This window comes from Epinephelus fuscoguttatus, linkage group LG19 (assembly GCF_011397635.1).
Source record: "Epinephelus fuscoguttatus linkage group LG19, E.fuscoguttatus.final_Chr_v1".
Lineage (NCBI taxonomy): Eukaryota > Metazoa > Chordata > Actinopteri > Perciformes > Serranidae > Epinephelus > Epinephelus fuscoguttatus.
In genome coordinates, this window is record NC_064770.1 from 27,453,472 (window position 1) to 27,470,336 (window position 16,865).

General features: G+C 39.2%; 1 protein-coding gene across 5 annotated transcripts in view; it reads left to right on the plus strand.

Moving 5' to 3' along the window:
- Positions 1-15,510, plus strand: part of LOC125879468 (interferon-induced protein 44-like) — a 29,972-nt gene extending 14,462 nt beyond the window's left edge. The window contains exons 2-10 of one of the 5 annotated variants that reach the window (XM_049561370.1): positions 963-1,437; positions 1,610-1,665; positions 2,140-2,187; positions 2,320-2,353; positions 2,608-2,806; positions 13,517-13,669; positions 13,833-14,004; positions 14,103-14,203; positions 14,340-15,510. In XM_049561370.1, the coding sequence (XP_049417327.1) occupies positions 2,142-2,187; positions 2,320-2,353; positions 2,608-2,806; positions 13,517-13,669; positions 13,833-14,004; positions 14,103-14,203; positions 14,340-14,501 (867 nt within the window). In that variant the 5' untranslated portion in view covers positions 963-1,437; positions 1,610-1,665; positions 2,140-2,141 and the 3' untranslated portion in view covers positions 14,502-15,510. Of the gene's footprint in view, positions 1-962; positions 1,438-1,609; positions 1,666-2,139; positions 2,188-2,319; positions 2,354-2,607; positions 2,807-6,591; positions 6,842-8,117; positions 8,163-8,289; positions 8,324-12,474; positions 12,523-12,654; positions 12,689-12,952; positions 13,152-13,516; positions 13,670-13,832; positions 14,005-14,102; positions 14,204-14,339 lie in introns of those variants that run through there. The other 4 variants (XM_049561373.1, XM_049561372.1, XM_049561371.1 and 1 more) reach the window with 4 other exon arrangements.
- Positions 15,511-16,865: the final 1,355 nt, after the last annotated feature.

A 16,865-nucleotide genomic window follows, 5' to 3' on the forward strand; every position in this document is an offset into this window, starting at 1 on the left:
GTTTGATTCATTGAATAGCAAGCCTCATTTTGCCTAGTCAAAACTCTGATTCAAGATATCTGCAATTACATTTTGACTAGGCAGAATGAGAGTTAAGATATCTCCAATTTGGATATCTCTTATCAGAATCCTTCAACTATCTACAACTTGATTATAGATATCTGCAATTAAATTACGACTATCCCTAATTCTAGTTTGAGATATCTACAACATAATTTGACTGGTCATAATTCCACTTAAAGATATCTATAGTGTTATTCTGACTAGGTAAAACTCAATTTAAGATATCTAAATTGTATTTTTAAATATCTTGAATCAAGGGGGGGTTGAAGATATCTCGAACTGGAATTGCGACTTGCCGACAATATGTTGTAGATATCTCTAACTGCGATTAGGGTTAATCATAATTCTGATGTAGATATCTGCAATGTGAGCTGTGGATATCTGTAACTTAATTATGACTATCTGTAATGAGAAACCCCATAGCCTACACAAGCATGGGAAAAGTGACGTCATTTGTCACTTTTTTTTAGTAAAATGTAGTTGTGGGTATCTGAAATGTTATTTTTGAATAGGAAGAATTGAATTAAGGATATCTGCAATATATATTTCCAGCCTAGCAATTAAATGTTAAAACGGCTTGCCATAGGACGCGGAGCCTCCAAGCATTCCTATGAGACAGCGCTGAGCAGGTTTTCTTCACGCAGCAAAGCGAGACGGTCATTGGATAAATGCGACAAAATCATCACTTCCAGGGAGGCTCAGCTTCCCTGGGACCTAAAGGAGCGGTAGGTGGGAGAGGACGCTCGGTGTATGCATGATGATTGGAGGAAATGTCTAGAAGGCTGAACCCCATTGTAACAGACAGCGCTTTGGAAAGTTCCTTATTTCCATAAGCCATATAGCTCATTTTCACCGTTTGTACACAGTTCAGGTGTTAAACCCACGTGAAAATGTGTAAGGTGTGTTTTGCTGTGGTTCTGTGGCATGAATGTGGTTGAAAAACGGCTTTCCACTGATTGTCACACACCTGAGTGTGTGAAATTTGTTGTCTGCATTTGACCCATCCCCTGAGGGAGCGGTGAGCAGCAGCGGTGCCGCGCTCGGGAATCATGTGGTGATCTAACCTCTGAATTCCAACCCGTGATGTTGAGTAGGAGGTAAAACAATGGCAATAGCAATAGCAATAGCCTTTGGTATGACCCAGCCAGGGATTGAACCCACAACCTTCCACAGTCAGAGCAGACACTCTACCACTAAGCCACTGAGCTAGTGTAACATAACTCCTATATGCCTGTTACTGGACTGCCCGGAGATCAAGTTGTTTCAGATCACATGACCCAAAGGAAACCGAAAGGATGTTCATTCAAAGCTGTGTGGCCTGAGACAATGCGCATCAGTATCACACCAAACCGGCATCAACAACCACACCCAGAGGTAGGCCTATACACCAACCATCTTTTTGCGATTCACTTAGGAACATTAACTCATGATCAGTAACTATTTTAGTTTGTCTACAAGAGACTGTGGTTCTGTTGTCAGATCATTTGTCAAAGACATAAAAAAGAACTTGGAATACCATATAAAAAGCTTTATTTCTCAATTTCAGGAGCATTCATTGAGGTAAACCATCACCACTTCTTTTCCTCGGGCAGAACAGCTGAGGTAAGATTGTTTTATGATATTTATATGTTAGATACGTTTTCTTAGGATGGACAAGTTGAAGAGAGAACAAGAAAATACTAGAGAGTGCAGTCATTTTGAGGTCGAACTCTTATAATGGTTTAACATCAGTACTGTATCAGTAAATTCATGGAGTGGGTCTATTTGATTTTAAATGTATGTCTTTAGTTTGATCAGGTTAAAGTGAAAAATGCCTGTAAATCTTTTGTTTACAGGCATTTTGTCAGGTTTTTTTTGTTAGTTTATCTGTTTATTTTCCCTTTCTCTTCTTATTTCTGCTTTTCAAATGAATCTGATTAAAAATAATCAAAGACTGAATACTTTGCTCATGCAGCACATTGAGTTTGAACTTATAAAGAAATATTCAGAAAGATTGGGTCTCAAAAGTTCCTTGCTTTGCTTTTAAGTAATACACTTTAATAATTGTTCACATGTTGCCTTTATATCTTGTTGTAGCCATGGGAAATGGACATGATAAATATGAACCCCGCCCACCTTCTCTCAGTAAGACACTCAAATGATTACAGAACATTGTTTAAACAAATGCAGATAAAGACAGAAATAACAGATTCTTCATTTGTCTTAAAATTCCTTTAAATGTGACTCCTTACAACAACTTTACATTTTACTTGTCAGCTTTTGATGAACCATGGAGGAACATACCATGGGGGTGAGTGATTTCTTTAATGTTTTCTCGTGGTTCCTCTGATTTGATCATTTTTCAGAAACCAACACTGAGCACACTCATTTGTTGAAACTGCCTTTTGTTATGTTGTTTTGTGTTTCTTGTCAGACTCACTAACATGGTAGTTTAATGTCATCAGTGTCGATGGCAAAAGTGAAGCAACCACAAAATACCATATGTTTACACAAACTGATTTAAACAAGTAAATCTAAAAATGTAACCTTTTCTTTATTGAACAGTGACAAAGACAGAGACCTGCAGGTTGTGAAGGATTATCAGCCTCATAACGATGAGGTCCAACAGCTCAGAATTCTGCTTTATGGACCCTCTGGTTCTGGCAAGTCCAGCTTCATCAACTCTGTTGACAGTGTTTCACAAGGCAGAATCACTGGTCGGGCTTTGGCAGATGCAGTCTCTAACGACAGCTTCACCCTAAAAGTATGAATCACTTTTGAATGTGGTTTAATCAAGGTCATGTATTTTAAGCACTGTAAAACTTGAACAACTCTTGCATGCACCTGTAATGACAACTGCAGTCACTAGGGGACTGAAGCTGTCTGAGGGGCAGGGCCAAAAAAATGAAAGAGGCCACCAGCTGTGTTCAGTGGGCATCAGTGTGCAGAAAGTTTTCTAGCATGTAGGGAAGCCTGTATTACTTTTTATGCATTGCAGTGTACAGATCAGACGAGCAGCAGTGATGCAACTAGTTGTGATGAAACTGATGAGCAAGACACAAACTGCTATATGGCCATCACTCAATAGGTGGCACTGTTGTCCTTATAACTGCACTTTTCTGTTTTACAGTACAAAAGTTACAAAATCCAAAAAGGAGGACCAGGGACGTTTTACCCTTTTGTCTTCACTGACATCATGGGCCTTGACAGGGAAACCAATAAAGGAGCAAATGTGGAAGACATCAAACTGGCCATGATGGGACACATTAAAGATGGATACACTGTAAAATATACTGAATTCATTAAACTCTGTTGGATATATTTCAGTAAATCAATCCAGCTTTGAGATCTGTTTAGCACGAACAATTTCTACAAAAAACATACAGTACAAACTATTTACATGCAAAGGTCATTTTTAAAATTTAATTTACATTCTTTTCCAGTTCAATCCTCTCTCTAAAATAACGGAGGATGATAATTACTACAACAACGACCCCACTCTGAAGGACCAAGTTCATGTTCTGGTTTGTGTCTTCTCTGCTGACACATCAAGAATCCTGATTGATGAATATGTGGAAAAGATGAGGGATGTCAGACGGACAGCCAGAGACATGGGTAAGAGTTATAGGGTTAGTTATTGGGTTTCATATGTTTTAGCCAATAACCTGACAAACATTATCTTGATTAAACTGGATTCTGCTCTGTATCGGCAGGAATTCCCCAAGTGGCCATTCTCACCAAAATTGACAGAGCCTGTCCAGAGGTCAAAAAAGACATAAAGAACGTGTATAAGAGCAAGTGCCTGAAGAATAAGGTAGGTTAATAAAGATGACTGAGTTTATATAGAGTTGTTATTCAAGTTGGAATATATTTCTGTTTTACATTACATTACACAAAAATCTCCTTTGATCAGCTCTTTGCTGTCATTCCTTTTTTTAATTTAGATGGAGAAACTGAGTGCGTCGCTGGGTATTCTAGGGAAAAGCATCTTTCCTGTGAAGAACTACCACTCAGAGATCGACACAGATGATGACACTGATACACTGATACTGAGCGCACTGAGATACATCATTAACCTTGGAGAAGACTTTGTGAACAACCAGTAGACCTCCATACTGCTGCTGAGACAACTCTTACACATCTATCACAGTGAGAAAAAAGTCAGTCTGCAACATAAAATGGGCTTTTTGGTTTTTATTTGCATGCATGTAATACATTGAGTCTCTGCTGCTGGTTAGTCTTACCTTGCTGAATAAAGTATTAATAAGCTGTATCATACTCACTCTGCATTTCAGTTTTTGCATCATCTATGCTAATATGTTTTGTTTCTTAGCTGGTAATTTTTGGTGTTGTAGTCTCTCAGTAATCATGAATCTGGTGATGAGCAGGTCAGAGGACATGTCTAGGTTAAAATTGGGCTAAATTAGGTTCAGAAGTGTAACTTTTTTTAGACTACTGATTACATATGCTGTCTATGTTTGAAACTGCTTGATAATGACACATTGTGTTACAGTACTGCTGCTCAGCTGAAACCACAATAAATGACAGTACTGAAGTGCGTCACTAGTTTCCTTTGATTTCATTCCCTCTAGTCCATGAGTAGACTGTGTTGTAATGCAGCCCATTGGAAGTGGTTCACGCAGCTGCCACGTAAACTTTTGCTGCTAGGGAAATGTTAATTTATGAGTCTAGACCAACCCATCAGAGCCTCATCTATGGACCTGACTTAGCTGCACACACTCTGGAAATTTACGTCACTGAGGAGAGGCTACAGGATTATTTAAGAAACTCTTTAACTAACTAAAGGGAGCACAGAACACTTTTACTTAAACTACAAATGAGTTACTTTATTTTGATTATGCAGATGCTTACAGTAATAAAACAGTAATATCTATCAGGTGTAATAAATCCAATCAAAACAGAATTAATAAAAGTACACTTGCAGCTTAAATCATTTCCAGCAACTACAAAAATGGTTTCATTTTAAAAGGGAGCTGTCGTTAACTAAAGCAACACATTCTCACTCTGACCTCGTCACATATTGTCGTTTGGTCATGGACTGAGTGCTTTGGTTGTTGATGATCTGGAACACCATATCAAGTTCTCTTCTTTCAAATACACCTCTGTTTTCACAGTAAATTTATCGTTTACATACAGTCTCTTTCTAAATAAACACACTACACTGGAATAACCCTAAGAATTGACGTCTGTTTTCCTTCAACTAACACACATGGTTGGGTTTATAGGCGACAAAAGCATGTGGTTAGGTTTAGGGGGAAAAAACAGGGTTTGACTTTAGAATCTTACAGGACGTGAACACCGCTCTCTCAGGTGAAAGTCCATGTTTGTTGAACCCATCAACCACCTCTCCTGCCCCCCCCTACTTGGACTGTTGCCGCCTTACCGTTCGTCCTTGTCCCATCACGGTTCTCCCTGAACCCGCCAGGCGCCATTAAACTATAATGGCAACTGGCTGCGTATCATGTCGATATTAAATGACGCCTTTTATCATTGGTGTCTGACGCCACACGTCACTGCGTAAGTGCCAGATTTCGGCGTCTTCAGAGTGAGACCGGGCTCGTTTTTCTGTAATCACAGTTGCAGTTGCTGTTTTTAGACGCTCTCAGATTTTTACATTGTTGTGTATTGCACAGAATGTTTACATCTAGAGTGAGTGACATCACACACTTACAAAAACGTGTATGCTGACATGGTTCCATTCGTAGTACAGCTTTAGGGTCCACATCAGCCCCAAGCAAAACTAATACGATCAAGTACAAAGAGTCATGATTTGTTTAAAGTTTGAATGAAGTTTCTAAGTGAAAGTTTTACCGAGTATAAAGAGGTTTGAGAGGAGTTCACGAGGTACAAAGATGGATGGAATGCTCAGAATTTGAACAGCGTGTCCGTTCATATCAATGGGCAAAAAAGTTGAACGACAGCACAGATCTTCTTAGTTAGTGAACACTTTGAAGTTTGAATGAAGAAAACAGTTTGAGGACACTGGAACCTGCGAACAAGTAAAAAAAGAAGAAGAATAAAGAAATAAATTCGAGAGTATGAGTGTGCATCACTGAAGGCATGCCACTGTCTAGAGACAGAGTGCTTTGTACCTATAAGACTGTAGTGATGGCTGCAATTGAGCAATAAGAGAAACGCCACAAACTGGTCACGTGTTGTCAGACACTGTAAATTTGCCCTTGGAGACACTAAATCAGACAACTGCACAACAGACAGACACCTCAGAACATCCGCAGCTCTGTTTTGGACCCCTGGGTGTCCAAGCCCTGCTTGAACCTGTGTGTGAGGGCTGGGCATTGTGGAGGGAAGTTCAATCAGCTGTTCAAAATCTGACAGTAGTTTAACTTGAAATTAGGTTGTTTATTTGCTTTTTGGTTATAAACATGCAGTACTTTGACTTTTAAGCTGCAGCAAACGACTTGTGTCTTTGTCAGAGGGAACTATATGTGCACAGGCCAGAAGAGGAAATTCTTACAAACCACTAAAGGAAACCAAAAGGATGTTAGCAGCACGTTAAAAGCTCCATTTCCTCACACTGCTTGCATCAATATAACACCTAACAGGCATCAACAGCTACTGGACACTCCTAGGTATACTAACCATGTCTTTGCAATACACATAGGAACGTCAGTGCATGATCGTTCACTGCTTTAATAATTCTACAAGTGACTGTGTGGCTCCGCAGTAAAATAATTTGTCAAAGTGATAACAAGGAGTTTGATCCGTTTCAGAAGCGATACTTGAGCTAAACCATCACGACCGAAGCACGACCACTGAGGTAAGATTTTCTTTTCTTTCTTTTTTTTTTTTTAAGATATTCATATGTAAAGAAACAAACAAAACACCAATACAAACTGTTTTAGAGATGGAAAAGTTCAACAAAGAACAAGAAAATACCAGTGCAGCCATTTTGAACTATATTAGTCTGATAGCTGTTTACCCAGTGCTCTTATCTGACTGAATGTAAGTACTGTATCAGTAAATTCATGTGGAGGGTCAATTTATTTTTGTCTATGTCTTAATTTATATTATTTAACAGTGAAAAATGCCTGTGAACATTCTCATATCTTTTTACTTTCACTTTCCCTTCCTGCACACTCTTAATGTATTGTATATGTTCTGCTATTTCATTTAGAATTAAAGATATACATCAAGAGCAAAGTGTTTATTCATGCAGCAGGCTTAAGTCTGAACTTGCAAATAAATATTTTGAAATATTATTATCAGACCACAAATGAGACAAGAATTGGCACAACACACCCACTCTCTCACTCTGACGTCTCCTCTTTCCTGTTGGTTGATTTGGCTGCTGCTGCTCCAATGAGCTGCACTGCAGAGTTCCGACCAAAGCGCAGCACAGCAGGTTGAAATGTCCAACCATCCTGCGGTGCCCTGTGGCCGGGAGACGGTGAAGAAGAAGAGTCGGTGTGCTATTTATTTCTGCCGGTTAAATCTCTGCATTGACTGCACCTGTTCTCCGCACACAGTTTACTTTCTGCGTCATTTTTAGTTGTGATCCAACTTTTCTAAATAGCTTTAGTGCTTCACTCTACTATACAGAAGAAACAGGAAGATTTAAGACAGGATGGATGACTCTTCCTCAAACACATGGCCCAAAACTACATTTTACCCGGTGCTACTGTCAAAGTGGGACACCTCTACTGGCAATCTGGAACACTACAAACACATTCTTGTTTATGTGTAGGCCTAATTAATACACAATAGTAATACAAAGAACAATAAACATCTTTTTTTTTAAGGAGGGCTACAGGTACAGCAGACACACCCCTTTCCCACTCCCTCCCACGTCCCCTCACAATGTTATGTAATGGGTTTAATTTATTTTATATAATTAAAACTTTGTGTCAAACAGTGTGCGTAATCATCATTATCAGGAAATGACTGAATATGAAGTAGGCCCATCATAAAAATGTCAAAATACACTGGAGGAGGGCTAGAAGTCTCAAAACCATCTGCTGACATTTGGTTTAGCTTTAGGTAATTATGTGTTATTATATTTCTTGTTAACATGTTGCCTTATTATCTTGTTGTAGCCATGGGAAATGTATTCAACAAAAAACGCTGCTCATCTCCTGAGAGTAAGCTACTCAAAATATTACAGAGTATTTCTTTAAACATATTTAGATACAAATAACAGATTCTTCATTTATGTTACTTACAGTTTTGTCTGAATCATCATGATAACACTTGCTCTTTACTTGACAGCTTTTCCTGAACCATGGAGGAACATACCATGGGAGTGAGTGCTGTGTTCAATGTCTTCTCTTTAACAAACTACTTTTACTGCACACTCTCATTTGTTGGGACTATCTTTTTGTTGGTGTTGTTTGATGTCATTTTGTGTTTATTGGCAGCTTCACTAACATGGCAGTTTAATGTAACTGGTGTCTATTACAACAACGCAGCAACCACAAAATATGTGCACCATACAAAATTGACTTTAAATAACTGAATCTAAAATCTAATCTAACCTTTTCTTTATTGAACAGTAACAAAGACAGAGACCTGCAGTTTGTGACGGATTATCATCCTCATAACGATGAGGTCCAACAGCTCAGAATTCTGCCTCATGGACCCTCTGGTTCTGGCAAGTCCAGCTTCTTCAACTCTGTCGACAGCGCTTTACAAGGCAGAATCACTGGTCAAGCTGCACCAGATGCAATCTCTCACGACAGCTTCACCCAAAAAATATGAACCACTTTTAACCATGGTTTTGTATTTCAAGCACTGTTAAACTTCAACAGCTCTTTAACCTTGTGTTTTAATGTCATGTTTTTATGTGCACTTTCAGTGATGATTGTAGTAAGTAGCAAAATCAGGCTGTTTGAGGTGCACAGGCTAATAAATTAAAAAGGGCTCCTGCAGTGTGCAGTGAAACATCAGCATGTAGAAAGTGCCTTACAGTCATCATTCATTAGTTACCAGTATTGTCCTTATAACTGCCCTTTTCTGTTTTACAGTACAAAACTTACAAAATCCAAAAAGGAGGACCAGGGACGTTTTACCCTTTTGCCTTCACTGACATCATGGGCCTTGACAGGGAAACCAACAGAGGAGTTTCTGTGGAAGACATCAAACTGGCCATGATGGGACACATTAAAGATGGATACACTGTAAAATATACTGAATTCATTAAACTCTGTTGGATATATTTCAGCAATACAATCCAGCTTTGAGATCTTTTTTAACCAATAATTTTATTTATTTATTTATTATTTATTTTATATATTTAGATACAGTAGAAACCATTTACATGCAAAAAGTCATTCTTTAATTGAATTTATATTGTTTTTCAGTTCAATCCTATTGCTAAAATTTCGGAGGATGACAATTACTACAACAAAGACCCCACTCTGAAGGACCAAGTTCATGTTCTGGTTTGTGTCGTCTCGGCCGAGACATCAAACATCCTGAGTGATGAACATGTGGTAAAGATGAGGGATGTCAGACTGGCAGCCAGAGACATGGGTAAGAGTTATAGGGTTAGTTATTTGGTTTCATAAGTTTAATCCAATAACCTGACAAACATTATTTTGATTGACTCAGATTCTGCTCTGTGTCGGAAGGTATTCCCCAAGTGGCCATTCTCACCAAAATTGACAGAGCCTGTCCAGAGGTCAAAAAAGACATAAAGAACGTGTATTAGAGCAAGCACCTGAAGAATAAGGTAGGTTTCTAGAAAGTTGTTATTCAAGTTGGGATTTGATTGTGCTTTACTTTTCAATAATGTAACACAAAAATCTCCCTTGATCAGCGCTTTGCTTCATTCTATCAATGTCAAATTGTTCAAATTTAGATGGAGGAATTGAAAGTGGCGCTTGGTATTCCAGAGTCCTACATCTTTCCTGTGAAGAACTACCACCCAGAGATCGACACAGACGATGACACTGATACACTGATACTGAGCGCACTGAGGCGCATCATTAACTCAGGAGAAGACTTTGTCAACGACCAGTAGACCTCCATACTGCTGAGGCTTTATCACACTGTGGAATAAAAGTCCATTTGCAAACAGGAATGACATAAAGGGCTTGTATTTACATGCATGTAATGCATATAGTATCTGCTATATGGTATGTTGTGTTGCTTCTACCTTGCTGGATAAAGTATAAATAGGCTGTGCATCAACCTGAGTCAGTTAACACCTAGATGTGCATAAAGCAGGCTTGGATCACTCTCAATATGCATTTAGACTTTAGAATCATAAAGTAGTTGGTTATGCTTTGTTGATGCAGGTGGTAATCTCTGGTGTTAAACAGGTCAAAAGAAAGCTAAACGTCTCGGTTAAAACTGGGCATAGACTTTGTTTTTAGACGACTAGCTACATTTATCTTTAGTTCCGACAGTGATTTCTGTTTCAGTGTTTGGACCTGCTCTATACTGAAAGATTGTGCTACAGCACTGCTGTTCAGGTAAAACCACAATAAATAACAAACATAATAAAATTTCTCATTAGTTTGCTTCGTTTCATTCCAACTAGTCCATACCATAGACTGTATACATAATGAACATAGCTACTGTGACTCCACCCATTGGTCTGTGGACTGGTTTGTGGATTTTGAAGCCCAGAATTTGACATTTTGGCCGTGTCCAACTTGGTTTTCTTTTCCAGTCAGAAGTGACCATATTTGGGTGAGGGGCTGGCCCTGTGGAGGAGCTGGGGTGGATCTGACTGGGAAGCAGAGGACACTATTGGCAGACAGCCTGTCACTCAAACCAGCCATTAACTTTAGGCTTTAATTAAATGTAAACAGGTAAGTTGTAAGTTCACTCCCTATAGCTGTCATGGAGAGAAAAATTAGCTATGGAGAGCAAAACTGTTTTTCTACCAGGCTGTAAATATATTTATTCCTGCTGTAAAGTTGGGCCTTGTAACACGGGGGTCTGTGGAGATCCACTGGCTTATATGAGTGAGAGAGCACAACCTGGTGCTTTATCCATGTGCATGTTTCCCAAACTCAGTCACAGGGTGGGGCTTGTCAGGTGATGGAGAAAATATGCAGCAGTGTCTGCAGTTCAGGTAGGCAGTCTGCTGCCATGGTACTGCAGCAGGTGCTGTGAATTTGCTCTTGGAGAAACCAGAACAGACATCTGTCTAGAAGGCTGAACCCCATTGTAACAGACAGCGCTTTGGAAAGTTCCTTATTTCCATAAGCCATATAGCTCATTTTCACCGTTTGTACACAGTTCAGGTGTTAAACCCACGTGAAAATGTGTAAGGTGTGTTTTGCTGTGGTTCTGTGGCATGAGTGTGGTTGAAAAACGGCTTTCCACTGATTGTCACACACCTGAGTGTGTGAAATTTGTTGTCTGCATTTGACCCATCCCCTGAGGGAGCGGTGAGCAGCAGCGGTGCCGCGCTCGGGAATCATGTGGTGATCTAACCTCTGAATTCCAACCCGTGATGTTGAGTAGGAGGTAAAACAATAGCAATAGCAATAGCCTTTGGTATGACCCAGCCAGGGATTGAGCCCACAACCTTCCACAGTCAGAGCAGACACTCTACCACTAAGCCACTGAGCTAGTGTAACATAACTCCTATATGCCTGTTACTGGACTGCCCGGAGATCAAGTTGTTTCAGATCACATGACCCAAAGGAAACCGAAAGGATGTTCATTCAAAGCTGTGTGGCCTGAGACAATGCGCATCAGTATCACACCAAACCGGCATCAACAACCACACCCAGAGGTAGGCCTATACACCAACCATGTTTTTGCGATTCACTTAGGAACATTAACTCATGATCAGTAACTATTTTAGTTTGTCTACAAGAGACTGTGGTTCTGTTGTCAGATCATTTGTCAAAGACATAAAAAAGAACTTGGAATACCATATAAAAAGCTTTATTTCTCAATTTCAGGAGCATTCATTGAGGTAAACCATCACCACTTCTTTTCCTCGGGCAGAACAGCTGAGGTAAGATTGTTTTATGATATTTATATGTTAGATACGTTTTCTTAGGATGGACAAGTTGAAGAAAGAACAAGAAAATACTAGAGAGTGCAGTCATTTTGAGGTAGAACTCTTATAATGGTTTAACATCAGTACTGTATCAGTAAATTCATGGAGTGGGTCTATTTGATTTTCAATGTATGTCTTTAGTTTGATCAGGTTAAAGTGAAAAATGCCTGTAAATCTTTTGTTTACAGGCATTTTGTCAGGTTTTTTTGTTAGTTTATCTGTTTATTTTCTCTTTCTCTTCTTATTTCTGCTTTTCAAATGAATCTGATTAAAAATAATCAAAGACTGAATACTTTGCTCATGCAGCACATTGAGTTTGAACTTATAAAGAAATATTCATAAAGATTGGGTCTCAAAAGTTCCTTGCTTTGCTTTTAAGTAATACACTTTAATAATTGTTCACATGTTGCCTTTATATCTTGTTGTAGCCATGGGAAACAAATCTCCTAAACCTGAACCCCCCCCACCTTCTCTCAGTAAGACACTCAAATTATTACAGAACATTGTTTAAACAAATGCAGATAAAGACAGAAATAACAGATTCTTCATTTGTCTTAAAGTTCCTTTAAATGTGACTCCTTACAACAACTTTACATTTTACTTGTCAGCTTTTGATGAACCATGGAGGAACATACCATGGGGGTGAGTGATTTCTTTAATGTTTTCTCGTGGTTCCTCTGATTTAATTACTTTTCTGCTAATTTCAGAAACCAACACTGAGCACACTCATTTGTTGAAACTGCCTTTTGTTATGTTGTTTTGTGTTTCTTGTCAGACTCACTAACATGGTAGTTTAATGTCATCAGTGTCGATGGCAAAAGTGAAGCAACCACAAAATACCATATGTTTACACAAACTGATTTAAACAAGTAAATCTAAAAATGTAACCTTTTCTTTATTGAACAGTAACAAAGACAGAGACCTGCAGGTTGTGAAGGATTATCAGCCTCAAAACGATGAGGTCCAACAGCTCAGAATTCTGCTTTATGGACCCTCTGGTTCTGGCAAGTCCAGCTTCATCAACTCTGTTGACAGTGTTTCACAAGGCAGAATCACTGGTCGGGCTTTGGCAGATGCAGTCTCTCACGACAGCTTCACCCTAAAAGTATGAATCACTTTTGAATGTGGTTTAATCAAGGTCATGTATTTTAAGCACTGTAAAACTTGAACAACTCTTGCATGCACCTGTAATGACAACTGCAGTCACTAGGGGACTGAAGCTGTCTGAGGGGCAGGGCCAAAAAAATGAAAGAGGCCACCAGCTGTGTTCAGTGGGCATCAGTGTGCAGAAAGTTTTCTAGCATGTAGGGAAGCCTGTATTACTTTTTATGCATTGCAGTGTACAGATCAGGCGGCAGCAGCAGTGTTGCAACTAGTGATGAAACTGATGAGCAAGACACAAACTGCTATATGGCCATCACTCAATAGGTGGCACTGTTGTCCTTATAACTGCACTTTTCTGTTTTACAGTACCAAAGTTACAAAATCCAAAAAGGAGGACCAGGGACATTTTACCCTTTTGTCTTCACTGACATCATGGGCCTTGACAGGGAAACCAATAAAGGAGTTTCTGTGGAAGACATCAAACTGGCCATGATGGGACACATTAAAGATGGATACACTGTAAAATATACTGAATTCATTCAACTCTGCTGTATATATTTCAGTAATACATTCCAGCTTTGAGATCTGTTTAGCACTCACATTTTTTACCAAAATCATGAAGTAGAAACTATTTACATGCAATGTTGATTTTTAATTTAATTAATTTCACATTCTTTTCCAGTTCAATCCTCTCTCTAAAATAACGGAGGATGATAATTACTACAACAGAGACCCCACTCTGAAGGACCAAGTTCATGTTCTGGTTTGTGCGGTTTCTGCTGAGACATTGAACATCCTGAGTGATGAACATGTGGTAAAGATGAGGGAAGTCAGACTGGCAGCCAGAGACATGGGTAAGAGTTATAGGGTTAGTTATTGGGTTTCATAAGTTTCATCCAATAACCTGACAAACATTATCTTGATTAAACTGGATTCTGCTCTGTATCGGCAGGAATTCCTGAAGTGGCTATTCTCACTAAGATTGATCAAGCCTGTCCAGAGGTCAAAAAAGACATAAAGAATGTGTATAAGAGCAAGTACCTGAAGAATAAGGTAAGTTTCTCTTGGTGATTGACTTTGTAGAGAGTTGTTATTCAAGTTGGAATATAAGTCTGTTTTACATTACACAAAAATCTCCTTTGATCAGCTCTTTGCTGTCATTCCTTAAATGTTGAATGTTCATATTTAGGTGGAGGACCTGAGTGTGGCGCTGGGTACTCCACTGTACTCCATCTTTCCTGTGAAGAACTACCACTCAGAGATCGACACAGACGATGACACTGATACACTGATACTGAGCGCACTGAGACGCATCATTAACTTAGGAGAAGACTTTGTCAACGACCAGTAGACCTCCATACTGCTGACAAATCTTACTTTACAGACAGACGTCACCTAATCACAGCGAGAAAAAAGTCAGTCTGCAACATAAAATGCATGCATGTAATACAATATCAGGCATTTAAAAATAAGTTAAAAACAGGTAATGTGCTAGCCAGCCTAATCCCCTCAGGCAGAGAATTCCAGAGCTTCGGGGCCTTGATGGCAAAGGCCCGGTCACCTTTAGTTACCAACCGCAATCTAGGGACGACTAGTTAGGGCAGGCTCGAGGACCTCAGGTCACGACTTGGAGCATAGGTAGTCAGAAGCTCAGCTGTATAACTCAGCACTCATGCTGAGCTTTAAAAGTTAATAAAATGATCTTAAAATCAGTTCTGAAGTTAACAGGCGTTAACGTTGGGGTGATATGTGACGTATGATTTGTCCTAGTTAAAATACGAGCTGCAGCGTTCTGCACTAGTTGAAGCCGAGCTACTGAAGATTTCCTGAGGCATGTAAACAGTGAGTTCCAGTAGTCGCGAGAAAATACAAAAGCATGAATACGCTTTTGTAGGTCAGGAAAAGACAGTTGATTTTGATGATATTTCGTAGGTGAAAGTGGCAGGATTCAATGAGATTATTGACATGTGGTTCAAAGTTCAGTTGAGAATGAAAAGTGTAGCCTAAATCTCTTGCCGTAGATTTTATATTAGTTGCCAGAGCACAAATAAAGAGTTGTAATATCCTTGGTGATTGAAGCCAAAGATTCTTACTTCTGTCCATTAAAGTGCTCAGACAGCTGACATTATCTGGCTTAAAGGACAGCTAGCACAACCTAATACATATAGTCTCTGCTATTGGTCAGTCTTACCTTGCTGAATAAAGTATTACTAAGCTGTGTCATACTCACTATGCATTTCAGTTTTTGCATCATCTATGCTAGTATGTTTTGTTTTTGTAGTTGGTCATTTTTGGTGTTGTAGTCTCTCAGTAATGATGAATCCAGTGATTAGCAGATCAGAGAACATGTGTAGGTTAAACCCGGGCTAAGTTGGATCAAAGGTGTAACGATTTAAGACTACTGATTATGAATGCTGTTCTTATGTGTATGTTGTTCCAACAGTATGTCTATGTCTGAAACTGCTTGATAATGACACATTGTGTTACAGTACTGCTGCTCAGCTGAAACCACAATAAATGACAGTACTGAAGTGCGTCACTAGTTTCCTTTGATTTCATTACCTCTAGTCCATGAGTAGACTGTGTTGTAATGCAGCCCATTGAAGCTGATTAACACAGCATTATACAATATAATGTGATACAACGATACTGCAATAACACTTTTCAAAAGAAATCTGACACTATCCAAAACTAAACTGAGACATGAAGTAGTCCCTGATGGCAGTGGCTCCCAACCTGGGGGTCCTGTCCTCCACTACGGGTCGCCAAAGCTTCACGATACCTCATTGATTTTAAGGGGTGCAGGAAATCTTTTTAAAAGAATATACAGTAGACATTTATCTCATCATGTCATGCATTTCTGTGAAGACAAATAAATGAAACTGTTCATTTTAAAGTTGATATATAAACTTAAATCTCACAGGATAAGAACACAGTGAAGACCTGAACACAATCATCTTCACAGAGCCTTCACTCTCTGCTGAACAGCCTCATCCTGCAGGAGAAAAATACGCAGTTGACACAATCAGAGAGCAAATAGAGCAGTGGCCAAGTGTCAGGGAGAAAATAACACTGGATTTGTCCAAAAAGACACCTGTTAAATATATATGTTTGTTTAAAAAGACAGAGAATCAAAGAAAAGTTTCCCAGAAACTATCAGGAAAACTCAGCTCAAAATTCATTCACATTGCTTGTTTTACACAAACGTCTGCTCACTATTTGTGCTATACTTTTACATTTTCTCAGCTGTTCTGCACTGAATAAAAGATGTACATGAAATATGCTACTTAGTCTGGTAAAATATGTCACTTTGTCCCACAGAAAGAAGGTTAGGGGTCACTGCATTATGGTGACAAATGAAGACGTGAAAATAACGTAAGAATTTCAGTGCAATTGGAGATGCTAATTGATGAAAATGAAATGCATAAAAGGCTGAAACGACATTAAGCTTCAGGGTAAAGGTGCCCCATGAGTCTGCCATGTTCAAAGGAATCACTTGCAATTACACAAACCAAATGTGATTTTTTTTTTTTTTTTTTTTTTTTTTTTTGCGCTCTCTGAATTCTCTCGGGCCGCTGCAGTACATCCAGAATGCTGCTGCTCGGGTCCTGACCAGAACCAGGAAGTACGAGCACATTAGTCCTGTGCTCAGGTCTCTACACTGGCTTCCTGTGGCTCAGAGAATAGACTTTAAAGCAGCTCTGCTTGTGTACAA